Raw genomic sequence first — 16009 nt, forward strand, 5'->3', positions numbered from 1 at the left:
TCCACCAGGGCACGTGGCAAAGGCTGTCGTGTGGGAGAGGTGGAGCGTGGAGGGGGTGGGGGGGGCACGTCCCACATGCTCCACTGTGTCCAGTGACAGCCTGTGCCTGGGGTGGGGGGGGCGCCCTAGTGACGCGGCAGGAGGTGGCCACCATGGAGGGGCGGGCACACAAGGATCCCAGGGTGAGGAGCGGGGCTGGAGAGAGGCCACACTGAGCGGCAGGTGGCCTGCCTGTCCTTCCGTCCTACTGTCTGGCTGACCTCTAATGGAGGACCTATTCCGGGCGCGGGCTGAGCACAAAGGGAGCAGGAAGCAGGAGCCCTCGGGAATGCCCAGTGTGACAGGGCAGGGAGAACGGAGGAAGTCGCCGTAGAGAGGGGCCTCGTGCTGCCCTGGGAGCAGGGGAGGGCCGGCTGCGGCTGCTGCCTCTCTACCCGCCCTCCCCCTCCCCCATGCGAGGCCCAGGGCTCACAGAGGGGAGGACCACATGGCCTCAGCCCCCTTAGGGCTGAGACAAGGGCCAGGCACTGGAGCGAGGAACCCGGCTAGTGCCAGGGCCCGAGGAGCCCGCACAGAGGTGGGCACTGTTCACAAGCGCTGGCAGCGGCTCCGGGCCACCAACGATCCAGCTGTGAGTGCACACCTGGCCCCCTCGAGCCACCACACGTCTCCAATGCTTGGGAGGGGTAACAGGCCACAGAGAAAAAGGGCTGGGCCGAGTGTGGAGGGGGACGCCAGTGGGGGGAGCGCTCGGGGCCGGCTGAGCCCTGTGCCTGCTGCACCCGGTGTGAGAGGCACCATGGTGGCCCTGCCGGGGGCCTGGCCCTCTAGCTGCCTTTGCCTCCTGGCTCTGGTCCAGGAGGCCTCTGCTGTCCCAGGGGCAGCGTGGTTTGCAGAGGTCAAAGGTGCATGTGGCCCTGGCACATCACGAGACCAGAAGGAGCTGCTGGGGAGACCAGTGCCTGGTGGGGGAGGCTGGTGGCCTCTGGCGGGTCAACGGCAAGCTTCTCTGGCTCTGTCCCAAGTCCCCACGGCACGGTTCCTGGAACTATGTCCTCCACCGGGTCGGGAGCAGGAGGCAGAGTGGGTACGTGCTCTGCTGGAGCTCCCTGTGGTTCTACCACTGACGGGGTGGGGGCTGCTGGGCCAGTGCCAACCCTGATGGCCACTCAAGTCCCCCGAACCCTGCTCACTGCCCCCACCCTGGGACCCATGATGAGTGATTTCTGGGCCTCAGTGTCCTCATCTGCAAAGCTGGCTGGTTAAGGGCACTAAAGGGTACGTCAGGTCCCTTCCTAATCTAAGCCGGGTATCTACCACCTCTCGCATCTCCCACTTGTAACCACGTCCTTTGCACAAATGCAACCCCCTCTGTCACCAGCAGGTGACGGACGGTCACTTTTGCCACAGACCCAAGCAGCACCATTTTGTGACACAGTGCCGTTCATCGTGTCACTGAAACATGCTCCCTTTTTGGGCTGAATGACAAAGCACACTATTTGTAGGACAACCTGGAGCAGCCCCCCTCCTTGGGCACACTGCACACACGTTAAGGCCTGCAGCTGCACACCCAGCAGGTGCACAGCAGGTATATAGCAGGCACACGGCAGGTATACAGCAGGCGCACGGCAGGCCTGCTGACAGCTTCACCAGGAAGGGGCAGCGAGCAAGCCGCTGAGGGTGTTCCTGTGAGAACACTGACACCTAACAGCCACTTCGTCCTCCCCTTCTGAAGGACCCCCCACCATGCAGAGGCCATGGGTCCATCAGCAGGTGCGCTGGGCTGAGGCTGGGTGGCAGGCTGACAGCAGGGTGCTGGGGTCCCGCCTGCCAGGTACTAAAGCGGGGGGCCTCAGGGGCTGCCGTGTGGGGTGGGCGCCCAGGCGGGCCATGGCTGAGTTCCTCTTTCTTTACCCTGGGAAGAGGCCACGAGCCAGGTGGAGAAGGAAGTGGCTCCCCAAAGGGTGGGTGGGGCAGGGCGGCCTGCCTTGGCACCAGGCAGCAGGTGTGGCTCGGCGAGGGCCCATGGCTGCGTGAGCTCGGACTGTGACCTGTCCTCCCACCTGTGATAGGGACCCCGGGCATGGCTGCCGTCCCACAGGACCCACCAGGTGATGTGTGACTGGGCTGTGCTCTGGCCTCCTGTGCTGCCTGGACAGCCCCGCATGGGGACAGTGAAGGCCCCCTGGTGTCTGCAGGACTGCATGGGGGGACGGGCCCCAAGCAGGCCAAGAACCCATTAAATCCTCCTGGGACAAGGGCCCGGAATCGTCACCAAGGCTGAGCACAGCTTCTGGGATCTGCTGGTTGCCATGGTCCACAGACGCCTGGAATCTGCCCCCTGCCCAGGGGCTGCCCTGCACGTGCCGCAGCCCTCCATGCCCTCTGCGCCCAGCGGTCCTGACATCACCCTTGGCAACGCGCTGACGCAGAAGCCAGCGGGCAAGTGGGGGTGGGGCAGGGACTCCTCTACCAGGTGCAAGGTGGGGGGTGGGGGGGGGAGGAAGCCGCAGGCGCTGAGCGGGGAGGAGCTCTGAGGAGCCGTGTCCGGAGCCTGGCACCAGGCCCCGGGAGCCTCTGGTTTCTCCTGGCCGCCTGGCCTCTGCCAGCGCCCTTGGAAAGGAGAAGACGGGGTGGCAGCCCAGTCCCAGCCCCTCCGCAGCGCTCGCCTCCCCCAAGCACAGAGAGGTGGGTTGGGCTCTCCCCAGGTGGCAGCTAGACCACCTTGCGGGCCAGCGGTGGTAGGACTCATAGCTGGTATTGTCTCTGCTCAGCAGAGTTTGTTCTTCATCGAGACACTGCTAGTAGAGCATGAAAGGTCAGAACTACTTGGAATCCAGTGGATTTCCAGCCTTGCTTGAGTTTCTCATTAAGAATCTCCTTTTCTGGTGAACAACCACCTCCCCAGGCCTGCCGAGTCCAGGCGGTGGGCAGGCAGGGGGCGCGGGCCTGGCCACTGGCCTCTCCTCTCAGGAAATGCTGTGATGGCCCCAGAGCCTGGCTGCCTTCAGGAGGAGGACGTGTGGGCCTCACAGAGAAACCCCCGCAAGGGCCACCTGTCCACCCAGTTGTCCACATGACCCAGCCAGGCGGCTACTTGCTCACACACGACGGGGCCACCCTAATGAGCGACAGTGATGGAGGGGTGTGCGGGCACTGGGCGGGGGTGACGCCTGACATGAGACCTGGAGGACAGGGCAAGCGGGCAAGGGACGAGGGGCAGGGGACAGGGTGGCCACGTGCTAAAGGCTGGAGAGCTTGGAGCACGTGGGAGTGAGCCGAGCCCACTAGGCCAGAGCAGAGAGGAGAGGGCCTGTGGGCCGCGGGGATGGTGGGCGGAGCTGGGATGGCCTCAGGCAGAAGCCCTGGCCTGGGGCCCATCTTTGAGGACACTTGGGCCACTTGGGCCACCAACCCGTCAACAAGCTCAGAGCAGGAAGGGCAGCCAGATGCCTCCATGAAACACGGGACACACGCGGGGACTAGGCTTCCTGCCCCCATGACCTGGCACACCTGTGGGCGCAGACACGGCGGGCAGGACGTGCCAGCGGACAGTCTGGGAGCCCGCCCAGCACTGAGGGAATTCACCATGCCCGTCCTGGAGATGACAGATGTGGCCCCCGGAGGCCTCTGAACACAGGCCACCACCAGCCTCAGGACACAGCCGAAAACAGGCAGGCGAGACGGCTGGAGCCCAGGTGGCTGTAGACCTCCCCAGGCACCCCGCTTCGCCTCAGGGCCTGGTCAGCCCCAAGCCCTCTGCCCACGGTGATGCCTCACCGAGGAGCGTGACCTCCCTCCTCCGCTGCCCAGACCACACGTGGCCCTCAAGTGGGGGTGCGCGGAAGAGGGACGAGACTCTGGGGGACAGTGTTGGGAGCAAGACGGGCTGGCTCACAGGGAGTTGCAGACTGTCCAGGCCCCTGCCGCTGGGATACGGCTCTGCCTCCTGTCTCCATGGCCTCCTACAGCTGCTCCCCCTTCTCCACCAGGCTGGGCCTCCGTGCAAACCCGAAGAGTGCTGCATACCCTCCTCTATTCGGAAAGCCAGTCAGGTGCCCAGCACAGTGGCCACTACCTGCAGCCGACCGCAGAGTTCCTGGGGCTGCAGCCCCAAATTAGGACTCCCTGCTGAACCCAACGAATAAAGCCATCACCTGCCTAAAAAGACCGGGTGTCCCTTCCTTGCATCGCCCCGTCCCCTGGTCCCCTCATTTCCCAGCATGAAGGATCCCCCTCACGAACATCATTACCCCTTCCCCTGGGTCCCTGCCAGCTTGCCACCTCCCCGAGCCCCTGGCACCCAGCCCAACACCACTTACAGCTCCTTTGCAGACTCCGTTTGCCCCCATGCCCCCACCCTCAGGATCAAAGACCTCTTAAGGGCAGATGCCAGGTCCTTGCTCGGTGATCCTGCCTGGCACAGACCCTCTGCTGTGGGGTGGCCCCAGCCACACCCATCCCTATCCGGCTGAGCGCCCTCCACCACCACTGCTCCTGGGTGCCCTGGAAGACTGCAGTGCCCGTGCCTGGGCCTCCTGCCTCGGTTGGGCCTGCAGTGCACTGCCCACCCTCTTCTTGCCAGGGGTCTGGCTCCCACCTGCCAGCAGCTCCCTGCAAGCCTCCACTGGCTCAGCACTGGGTCCAGGTTGCCCCTCAGCACCTCTTGCACTGCACCCACCTCTGGGGTCTCCCTGCCACGTGACTCTGAGCTCCCAGCCCACAAGGTGGTTCTCAGCCTGGGAAGAGGGCCTGAAAGAATTACCACCCCTACCCGACCCCTGGGGATTAAACCTCAGAAAAGGTTCTTAACCCTGTGGCTGACAGACTCTCAGGACCCGGACGGGGTTGTGGCGCTGAGGTTCCTGGGATGGAGCACGGTGCCCAGCTGGTAGGAGCTGCTGCATTTACTGAACTGCCACATGGACCAACAACTGGATGCCCAGCCTGCGCCGTGTCCTATAGGGCAGCCAGCCTCTCTCCTGCCTCCAGGGTCACTCCCTGTGCACCGGGCCACACTTGACCTCACCTGCAGCGAAGCCCCTCGCGGTGCCAGCTTCCCCTCCTCCCCACCCCCAGGTGGCCAACATGCTCTAGGAGCCGAGGAGCAGGCCCTGCTCAGCAGAGAGCTGGCCCTCTGCACCCCGAGAGCGTCAGGCATGGGATGTGCGGTCTGCTCGCAGCACCTAGGTGAGGCCACCTGGGCCCGGGAGCACCATGAGGGCAGTGCTGTCTGCAGCCAGTGAGGGTGGCATGGCACAGAGAGTATCCCTGCCCGGTGGAACCCAGGGTGGGGTTAGAGTGGAGTTAGGGGCCCCCCAGCTGGGGTGGCCACCGAGAGCTGCCCTCCAGGCAGACGTCCCGATGGCAGGCGCTACCCTGAGGTCCTTGCTGGAGCCGCCCTGGCTCCCCTTGGACAGCAGCCACTCTCCTCCCACCCTGGACACACCCAGGACCCCACCGGCTCCCGCGTGGCAGCAACGAGCAGAAGAGCCCGGTCACTCACTCACCGTCTGGTTGTCCTCATAAAGCTTCAGGTCATAGCCACTAAGCTCCACGCAGAAGATGATGGCGGTGACGCCCTCGAAGCAGTGGATCCACTTTTTGCGCTCTGACCTCTGCCCACCCACGTCCACCATCTTGAAGGTGAGCTCCTTGAAGGTGAACTTGTTCTCCACGATGCCCGTGGTCATGTCCCGGGAGCGCAGGATGTCCTCCACGGTGGGCACGTAGTCGGGCGCGGCGATGCGTTCCAGGTCGTTCAGGTAGTAGGCCGCGTTGTCCTCCAGGTGGTACTCGCTGGAGCGGCCGAAGCAGGCCTGTGCCCCGGGGTCGGCCCACAGCCGCCGCATGACACCCAGCAGCTCAGGTGTGATCTCGCCCTTGCTCTCGGCGGGGCCCGTCAGCGCAAACAGCTGCACGGCGTCGTAGGCGCGGTCGGGGTTGTGGAAGTCGATCTTGAGCGCAGCCAGGGCACGGATGATGCGGGTCAGCGAGTCAATGGCGTTGTAGATAATGAGCGGCTTGTACTCCTTGCAGGCCTCCAGGTTGAAGCCGCCGCTGTGGATGATCTTCATCTGCTTCACAATGGTGCTCTTGCCCGAGTTGCTGGTTCCCAGCAGGAGCAGCTTGATCTCACGGCGCTGCCGCTGGCTCTCCGAACGCAGGTGGCGGTCAATTCGCCGGGACCGCCGTGCTGCCTCTTTCTCCTCTGAGCTTTGCCGACATCCCATGGTCCGGCAGCGGCGGGCCCAGACGCGGAGCACGGGATGGGGCGCCTCTCCCGGTGGCCACCGAGCAGGGGAGCTGAGACTAGAGGCGGGTGCGCCCAGCGGATGGGAGCCGGTGCCCTGGAGCACTCAGCGTGGGTGGGGGGGCGAGGCCATGCCCCACTGCAGCCCTTGCCCCGGCGCCTCCTCTCCAGCTGGCATGGCTCTTGCGCTGCGGGAGGCGGCTGAGCCCTCCCTCAGGGACACTCCACCTCCCAGGGCCACAGCGGGGCCAGATGCGCCGCAGTCATTCCCTGTCCTCCTGACGGTGGGAAGCCGTCTGGTCTCTGGTTGCTGGGGTGATGCTGCCGAGTGTGGCTGGAGGGCCGGCTGCCAGTAAGGATGTCGTGGGCTCTCCCTGTGGTCTCCCTGCCTCGGGCATCCGCCTTCACCTGCCAACAAGAGAACAGCATGAGCCTCCTCCCACCACAGGCTGGGTGGGCAGGGAAGCCCTGGACCGCGAGAAGCGGCCTGGGGAATGATGAATCAGAGCCTCCCCCCTGCCCCCCCAGTGGAGCTCAAACCACAGCAAAACATGCCTGGCGGCCACCCTGCACCCCTCCCGCCAGCCAGCTGGCCTGAAGCCGGCGCTCAAGGAAAGAGTGCCCACAGCTAGGCCAGGACCAGGCCTGAGGGTCTTCAGAGGGGAGAGAGCCCAGCACCCCGCCACTCTGCCCTGCCCACCCGGACCCGGCGACCTCACCCTCGCCGAGCCTCAGACCTCCGTCTGGTGGTGGTTAGGACTCCATGTGGTGGTTCCACACCCTCTCCTGCAGCTGCTGGCGCTGCACCCACATGTTTACCATGGGGTCCCAGACCAGGGTAACTGGGTGCTACCGACTCTTACCGCCTCCCGTGAGTGGGGTCACTCCTGCTCTCTCCAGGGCAGGGGCTCTCAAATGGGCAGGGCGGTGGCCAGGTGTGGGCGGCAGGCCAGGCCAGAGCAATGCAAGGGCATCGGGAAACAGCAAGTCCAGGGCAAGGCAGGGGCGGCCCAGAGGCTCCCTGGTCCCAGGCCGAGCCTTTCAGGTCCCCTGCCTCCGCTGGTCAATAAGGAGCAGCTGTGCTCACACCTGGTGCAGGGACTCAGCACCAGCTCTCTGCCAGCCCCATGTTGACCCAGGAAGTCTGCATGCTCCTCCCAGGGCTCCCCCAACCACCTGCAGCAGCTGAGCCGGGTCCTTCCCACCAGGGCATCCCCGAAGCTCAGCCTCTGCCCCTTCCTGGGAGCCCAGGACGGCACCCCCCTCACCCCATCCACACAGCCTCTGTCCCTGCCTGGCTGCCTGCCCCCTGCAGCACCCCCATCTTGCCATGGCCAGCATCTACCCCCTAATGCCCCCATTCCCCCCACAGCAGGCCCTGGGTGGGAAGGACCCCCAAGTCTTGTCCATGTCCCCCTACCTGCCCGTCACTCTCCCAGCCACCTCCATGCCTGCCAGTCCCTGCCATCCTGCCCTGGAGCTGTGACCCCGAGCCCGTTCTCTCCCTGGGCTCCCCCTGCTCTCAGGGTGGTGAGTGTCAGCCCAGCTGTGTGGCCGGGCCCATGACCCCCGTCTCAGAGCCTGTCCCTCACTGATCACAGCACACCCAGAGCTGGTCCCCAAGAGGTAAAGTGTCCGGCACAGAGCCTGGTACCCAGCCAGTGCTCCCCCACCCCCATCCCCATCACCTGTGAGCGCCCCCCATTCTGCTGCCTGGGCCTCCACCCCATCCCGCCCCGCCCTCCGTGGCAGCACTTGGGCCTGGCACACAGCAGGTGCCCAGTCGGCAAGGGGGAGGGGTTCAGCCTTGGGGCGCTGTCTCCTGCTTTGCCGCAGCCCCACAGCCCACAGTGGGGGATGCATCAGGAGACGTCTCTGCTGAGAGCAGCGACTAAACGGCTCGTCATTCAGCACGGCCCCAGCAAGGATGGCGATCACGCTTAGAACAGCAGCCCCGAGATGACCCCCCTCTGGGCACGGGGTGGGTGCTCTTGAGCGAGTGTCGTAGGACGATGCATACAGGACACAGGCAGCACATGCACCCACAAGCATGTGCCCCCCAACACACACGTGCGTGCATGTACTGTGTGAGTAGAGGTCTGTGAAGTTATTTTCCAAGCAGCAGTGAGCTCTATGTTGTGAAATTACAAGGGATTTGTGCATTTTACCATGTTTCCTATACTTCCCTCATGAACTGTGTCATAAGAAAGGTTTATAGACAAGAGTCCCGCCCGGGACTTGCCCTGGACCATAAGTATGTGCAACAGGGACCCAGTCGTTGCTCCCTAGTCCCTGCTGATGACCCGGCCCTGCCCTCGGCCAGCAGCCCCGGACATCTGGCTCCAGCCCAGCGTCTGCCTAGGGCCCCCAGTGCCCAGCCTCCTGAAGGCGATGCTGGCTACACTGGGGGAACCCCATGTTGTCATTTCCGCTTTTCTCAATTTTGTGTCTTAAAGTCTCAGGTACAGGCAGGCCCCAAGTGGCCAATTCTCCCTTAGCTGATCAGCGACAGGGACAAAGGTCACCCAGGAGAGCAGGTCCCTCCTGTTGTCTGGGGCCCCCAGAGACAAGCAGACCCTCAGGCGCTGGGTCTCCCTGTGGTGACCCCTCTCTTGGGACATAGTTTAACCGGCACAGGTGACACGGCATGGGGTCCAGCAGGCCAGTCCCCTGCCTCCGTGCAGGGCTGCACCTGAACAGACTGCACCGTCGGCCACGTCCTCGCAAGCGCCGCACACGACCCCCCGCACCCAACCCCATGCAGCCTGGGGAGCCTGCCCTCCACCTGGCTCTGGCATGGGACCCCTGCCTGCTCCTCACGGGCCAGCTCAGGCTCTCGTGGCCCACCAGCGGGCACCCCACCTCTCCCCACCACGCCCGCCCCTTCTCTGGTCTCTCCCACCAGACTGAGGCCCTTACCAAACACCACATACAAAAATTAACTTAAAATGGATCAAAGACCTAATACTGTAAGACTCTTAGGAAAAACCATAGGGCAAAAGCTGCCTGACACTGGGTTTGGCACTGATTTCTTGGATAAGACACCAAAGGTACAAGCAACAAAAGAAAAAACAAACTGGATTTCATGAAAATTTTAAACTTTTGTGCACCAAAAGACGGTATCAGCAGGTAAAGAGGCAATCCACGGAATGGAAGAAAACATCTGCAAATTGTATACCTAATAAGGGATTAATATCTAGAATATAGAGACAACTCCTAAAATTCAACAAAAAACCCAACCTGATTCAAAACTGGGCAAAGGACTTGAATGGACATTTATCCAATGAAGATATATGAATGGCCAATAAGAACAAGAAAAGATGTTTATCACTAATTACTAGAGAAATGCAAACCAAAACCACACTAAGATACCACCTCACACCTATAAGGATAGCTACTATTGAAAAAATCCCAGAAAACAGTGAATACTGACGAGACATGGAGAAATTGGAACCCTTGCGCACTGTTGGTGGGAAGGTAAAATGGTGTAGCTACTATAGAAAACAGTACGGAGGTTTCTCACAAAAATTAAAACCGATCTACCACGTGATCCAGTAATTCCACCTCTGGGTACCTACCCAAAAGAATTGAAAGCAGGGTCTCAAAGCAATTTTTTGTTTGTTTTTTTTTTTGCAGTACGCGGGCCTCTCACTGCTGTGGCCTCTCCCGTTGCGGAGCACAGGCTCCGGACGCGTAGGCTCAGCGGCCATGGCTCACGGGCCCAGCCGCTCCGCGGCATGTGGGATCTTCCCGGACCGGGGCACGAACCCGTGTCCCCTGCGTCGGCAGGCGGACTCTCAACCACTGCGCCACCAGGGAAGCCCTCAAAGCAATTTTTGTACACCCATGTTCATAACAGCATTATCCACAATAGCTAAGAAGCAGAAGCAACTCAAGTGTCCACTGACAGACAAATGGACAAACAAAATGTGATAAAAACATACAAGGGAATGTTATTTAGCCTTAAAAAGGAAGGAAATTCTGACACCTGCCACAACATGGATGAGCCTTGAGGACATTATGCTCGGTGAAACAGGCCCGGCACAAAAGGACAAATACCGTAGGATTCTAATTACATAAGGTCTTTAGAGCAGTCAAGTTCATAGGGACAGAAAATAGATGGTGCCAGGGGCTGGGGAGCTGTTGCTTAATAGGGTCAGAGTCTGTTTGGGAAGATGAAAAGGTTCTGGAGGTGATGGTGGTCATGGTTGCACAACGACGTGAATGTACTTAATGCCGCTAAACTGTACCATTTAAAAATGGTTAAAATGGTCAATTTTGTTATTTGTATTTTAACACACCCATGAGAAAAACGGGGCTGGCCACGTGGTCCTTGACCAGTGCAGCCACAGGGCAACGGAGGAGTAAATGGGAATCGTGGCTGGGGGCGACTGTGTGTGTTGGGCCAAGTCTGGGAGCCAACTGCCACCTATGGGGTGGTGGAGCCTGGGGCTGTGCGCGGACACAGGGAGGGAGGTCTGTAAGCAGGGGGACCTCAGGACAGCCCCATCCCCTCGGAGGCTCCTGCCAGTTCGATCTCTTTGGGTCTGACTGGGCTTTCCTGGACCCCTGAGGACATCCCCAGTCAGCCCAGAGGCACAGGGCCAAGGGCAGGACGACCACATCATTCCCTGGCCAGTAACTGTTCATGAGTCCTCAGGTCCCGAATCCCAGGATGCCCCACCACAGCGCTGCTGGGTCTGGCTGGAAATCACTGAGGAGTGGGGGAGGGAGAGGCACTGGGGGGGCGGCGCAGGGGTGCCATGGCGTGACCGGGGAACCGAAGGAAAGCAGGGTGGCCGGACCGAGACAAACGAGAGAGGCACAGGGAGAGAGGAGGGGGCGGGCCGGCCGGGAGGAGCCCACGGTGCGGGTGCACGTCCGTGTTGTGGTTGCATGCCTGCAGATCCGTGCCTGCGTCCGTGTGCACGACGGCACACGTGTGCACACACTGGTCTAGGTAGTGCCTGTGTGCAGGTCCACGTACGTGTGTAGGGAGGTGCACACGCACGTCTGTGCCGCTGCACATGGCATGTGGGGAGCAGGGGTGCACGTGGAGGAGTCAGGGCTCTGTCACTCAGTTACTTACTGGGCCGGCTGGCAGTGATGGAGGGGGGGCACTGCTGAAGACCCTTGATGGAGAAGGCTGGGCATCAGACCACAGGTAGCAAGTGAGCAGTGGTGAGGGAGGCACCCAGTTCCAGAGAGTGGGGTGGGGGTGGGTTGATGCAGGCTGCACAGGTTGGGGGGCCGGCCTCTGGGAAGGAGGTGGTGAGGAAAGCGGGACTGCGGGTGCAAAGGTCCTGAGATGGGGACGTGCCTGGCACCAGAGGGACAGCACGGATGCTGGGGGCTGGCGCCGAGAGTGAGGGGCTGGCCTCTTCCCTGAGCCAGGTGGGAGCCAGCCAAGGTTTGGGTGATGAGTGTTGTGTTGTCTTGAGTGTGAACAGCATCCCTGGACCGGGAAGGCTCTGCACGCAGCAGTCCAGGGGACGGAGCTGCGGTTGGGTTCAGGGCGCCCCAGGGTCTGGCCCCAGGGCGGGAGGGGGGCTGTTGTTGGAGAGGGGACGCTGGGGAGAAGCGGCAGGTGCGCTCATGGAAGGCTCGGTCTACACATGTGGACCCACGGGGGCTCCCCAGCAGCTGTGGGGAGACACTGGGTCCTCTTGACAAGCTCCATCACAGCCCCTCATAGGCCTCCCAGACTCACTGACCCGCCTACCTGTGGACCCCAAGGCTGCGAGGGCAGGACCCCAAACCCAGAGCCCACTCAGCAGCCCTGTGGACTGAAAGTTGCTCTCCTTCTTGTGGTCTCAGGCAGATACTTCCCTTCAAAACTTCCCTGCCCTGCCCCCGACCCCCAACCCTGGACCCTGGCTCACCGCCTGGCAGGCCCACTGGCCCTCCTGTCACACTGCCCTTCCCCAGACACAGCCCTCTCAAGTCTCATGTCACAGAATCTGGTGACGGCCTGGAGCCAGGGGTGGGGACACGCTGCTGCCACCTCTCTGGGGCCTTTGCATATCTGGCGCCCTGTACCCTGGACGCCCCCCATGGCCTGGCCCAGAGCTCCAACCACGTGACACCTGGGTCCGCTGTCACCCTCTTCGCAGCTGCTGTGTCAGAAGCTGGGGCGGAGCAAGGCTGTGGAACGCCAGCCCCTGACCTCGCTCCCAGCAGCTCCTCCTGCCCCCACCCCCGATGCAGGAAGGGAGCCCAGGGTCAAGGTCACCTAAAGTGTTGCACCCAAGCTGGGCTAAGTCAGAGGGTCTCCAAGGACAGAAGATGGCTTATCGGCTTACTGGCCTGAGAAAGCCTGGACCCGGCGGGAGGGGCACCTTCCTCACAGGTCCCCGCTTCCTCTGAGGGAGACAGGCCCGGCCCCTCCCTCTCCAGACCCCCTCCCCGCCCCAAGGAAAGCCTGCTCCACGCTGAGCCCTGGGCCACTAGATCAGGGTGTGCTTGAGAGGGGACGTTTGAGGCCCAAGCAGAGGTCACTCAGGTGGCCAGCCGTGTGGGGGACGGGGGGAGGACCCCAGGGCAGAGGGCAGCCCAGGTCACAGGGCCAGCAAGGCCGAGTGAGACCACCCACCTGACGCCCCGGCCAGCGAGTCCCCAGCGCCAGAGCTGGGACCAGGGCTGTCTGAGGTCCTGGGCCTTTCCACCCCCAGAGCCTGCCCCTTGCCCCCGCGGAGCTGGGTGGGGCTGTGACTCAGCACCACTGTCCCCCCCGCCCCCTGCAGCTGCTCCTGGGCCCCTGCAGCCTTCTGTAGAGGCCTGGCGGGGGGCCTGCCTGAGTCCCAACGCCCATGTCCTGTCCACACGCCTCGGTCACTGGCCTCCTGGGCCTGAACCACCCAAGTCGTTTCCATCTTCTGAAGAGTGGGTCCCTCTCCCGGCCCTCCAGAACTGCCATCCCCGCGTCAGCTCCCTCCCTGTGGCCGTCACCGCTGACCCATGTCCTCCCCTCTTAAGAAGGACCCATTTCCCACTGCCCGTGAGCACCCGGTGAGCCGGAGCCCAGAGCTCCGCTTTGGGTGGACACCTGGGCCCGAGTGCCAGGTCCCTGTGCGCCCCTCGTTGGGTCTTCTCGAGCCGGCCTAGACCCGCCCGTGGCACCCAACAGGCCCGTGTCCTTTGCCTGTGTGCTTCTGACCACCCCCCGCCCCTCTGCCTCCACCCCCCGCCTCCACCCGCCTGAACTCAAGCTGCGGCCCCATGACAGGCCTTGTACCTCTGGGTGCAACAGCCCCTGCCTGGCCAGCCCGGGCCCGCAGACCCCATGGGGCCGTTTGCATGTGTCCTCGGACTCAGGGCAGCTGAGGGCTGGGCCTCAGGGAGGGGTTGTCCCGGGGGAGCTGGGCACCGGGGGACCAGGGAGAGGGCCTGGCTGCACCCTCGGCCGCCAGGGCCCCCCCCAGAGGGGGCGGCCTGCACCTCTGTCCCGAGAGTACGGCTCCCTGCCTCAGCCTTGCGGGGTGTCCAGAGCTGGGCACGGCACCCCAGGTGTGGAAACTGAGGTTTGGGGAGGGGGTGACTTCCTCGGGGCTGCCTGAGGGGGCCTGCAGGGCTTGGGCCCATGGGTCCTCCGACCCCCAGGAACCCCCGGCACACACAGCACCACTGGTCACCTGCTCTGTTATTTACCCCGTGGTTTTCTTTAAACTAACTTGCGTTTTCACTTAGGCATCTGTGCTTTAAAACTGGCCTCATGTTCCTGCTTTGAACGGAAAGCCCGAGTCACAGCTCAGACAGTTGGAACCCAGAACAGAAGTGGGGTCGCAGCTGCCAGCCAGGGTGTTGCCAGGGAGGCTGTGGCCCCGCTCCTCCTGAACAACGGGATCAAGGTGGGTGGGGGGAGGGCCCAAACTGGGGGGAGGGTGGTGGAGCTGCTGCTCACAGCTGTGGCCTCAGGCCACCTCCATGGTTTGGTGGCCGCCTGGCCCCTGGGATGCAGAAAAGTATATCTGGGCCTGAGCCCCTCCCCGCTGGGACCCCTGAGCAGTGGCGTCAGCGCTGCACCCCACGGCCTCACTCAGGACAGACGCCGTCTCTTGTCTCAGAAAAGTGCTCCACCCCTGATCCGCTAGTTCCATCCCATCAGCACCCCCCCAGCCCTCCCAGTAGGCCATCAGTCGACCCTGGGCCCCGTCTGATCATCACGGTACCCTTGGGGGACTGAGCCTGTGTGTCAGGCTCTGCTCTGTGCTCGGGGACATGGGGTGAGTCTGGGCATCAAGGGGCTTGTGTTCTGGTGGGTGGACTGGTGAAGAGCAGTGCCGTGGAGAAGGGGAGAAGGTGTGTGTGGCGTGCAGCCAACTAGCGGGATGGGGGGAGGTCCAAGGAGGTGACGCTGGAGGAGACAGATGACAAGAAGCCACCAGTCATGCGGGGGAGGGGAGGGGGCCAGGGTGGGGACAGCTGGAGTGACACTGACCAAGGGCTCGGCTGGGCAGTGGGGGAGCCTGCCTGGCCTGGGCCCAGCTCAGGGCAGGTCCACCCCAGGAGCGTCCCTCCCACAGTTCCCTAGGGAGCAGCTCAGAGATGGCTGCCTTGGCAGGGACCCTCCCCCCAGGGGTCAGAGGGCAGAAACTGCCCCCCCGGAGACCCCTGTTCTCCCAGGGAGCTGCCACTGGTGGTGGGAGGCGGGCACGGGTTGCATCACCAGCCTGGATCCAGGCATCAGGGAGGATACTGCACGGGGCTTCCCTGGAAAGGCCTGCAAAGCAAGCGCAGGCCACGCCTCCCTCATATCCTACAGCTCGTGGGCCTGGCCGACATCACACATGGCAGAATCCAAATGCTCTGATGGTTTCTGATATGACAACATGTACTTTTGGACTAAAAAGCCACACCTTTCCCTCCAAGGAGATGACCCCTGCTTACCTTGATGCCAGTAACACTGGAAGGGGACAGGGACAGGCCGCCCTCCCAGAAGCTGCCCTCTGGGCAAAGCCGGCCTCCCTGGTTGCGTCTCCTACCCCCACACCCACAGCGCCCTGCCCACCCCGCCACCCAGCTGAGAACATCCCCCCGGAGGCCAGAGAGAGCCTCCCTCCTGAGCGACCCTGGCCACTGCAGCACTGGCTGGACTTATCACCCGCACAGAGTGACCTTGAGCCCAGTGTCTGGCGCCCCTGCTGGGCAGTGGAACCGGACCTGACCCAGGACAGCCCTTCCTCAGGCGCTGGCTCCTCCTGCCTGGCCACACCCGACCCCTGTGGCCCCTCCCCAGGGCCCCAGCTCCACCTCCCTCTGAGCAGGTGCTCGGGAAGATACACGGAACAGAGACATTGCTGGCTTGGGGACCCCTGACAGCCACCCCCCAGCCCACTGGAGCAGGCCCCGGGTGAGCTTATCCACACACCCCAGCCTGCCTGCCAGACCCACAGTGGGCCTCCCCTTAAAAGCAGCCCCCTTACTTTGCCTCCTCCTTGTTCCCTGCTTATTTTGGAGCCAGAGTCCGAACAGATGGGAGGAGGACAGGGGCTGGTGGGCAGTGCCCCCAGCAGCAGACAGGCTCCAACAACTGGCTCTGCTGTGGCCAGGCAGCCCCTTGGCCTCAGGACCGCTACAGGTGACGGGAGAGGCCCTTCCCTTGGCCCCGCACTGTCCCATGGCTCTGGACGCCCCAGCCATGTGTGCAGCCTTCCGGCCCACAGCCGCCATGGCCGACCAGACGAGATGTGATAGCATCGCCTGAGGAACACTGACTCAGGAGGAAACCAGGCCAGAGATTTCTCCAGGCAGGGAGTA

The 16009-nt window shown here is 63.0% G+C and overlaps 2 protein-coding genes across 3 annotated transcripts in view; one reads left to right on the plus strand and one right to left on the minus strand.

Annotated features, from left to right (window-relative positions):
- RSPH14 (radial spoke head 14 homolog) overlaps positions 1-16009 on the plus strand; it is a 61604-nt gene that overhangs the window by 27556 nt on the left and 18039 nt on the right. The gene's annotated exons all lie outside the window — the stretch shown is intronic.
- The window catches only part of GNAZ (G protein subunit alpha z), a 42396-nt gene that overhangs the window by 17048 nt on the left and 9339 nt on the right, over positions 1-16009 (minus strand). The window contains exon 2 of the mRNA XM_024121116.3: positions 5511-6661. Within this exon, the coding sequence (XP_023976884.1) occupies positions 5511-6233 (723 nt within the window). The 5' untranslated portion in view covers positions 6234-6661. The remainder of the gene's footprint in view (positions 1-5510; positions 6662-16009) is intronic.

Source organism: Physeter macrocephalus, chromosome 19 (assembly GCF_002837175.3).
Source record: "Physeter macrocephalus isolate SW-GA chromosome 19, ASM283717v5, whole genome shotgun sequence".
Taxonomy (NCBI): Eukaryota; Metazoa; Chordata; class Mammalia; order Artiodactyla; family Physeteridae; genus Physeter; species Physeter macrocephalus.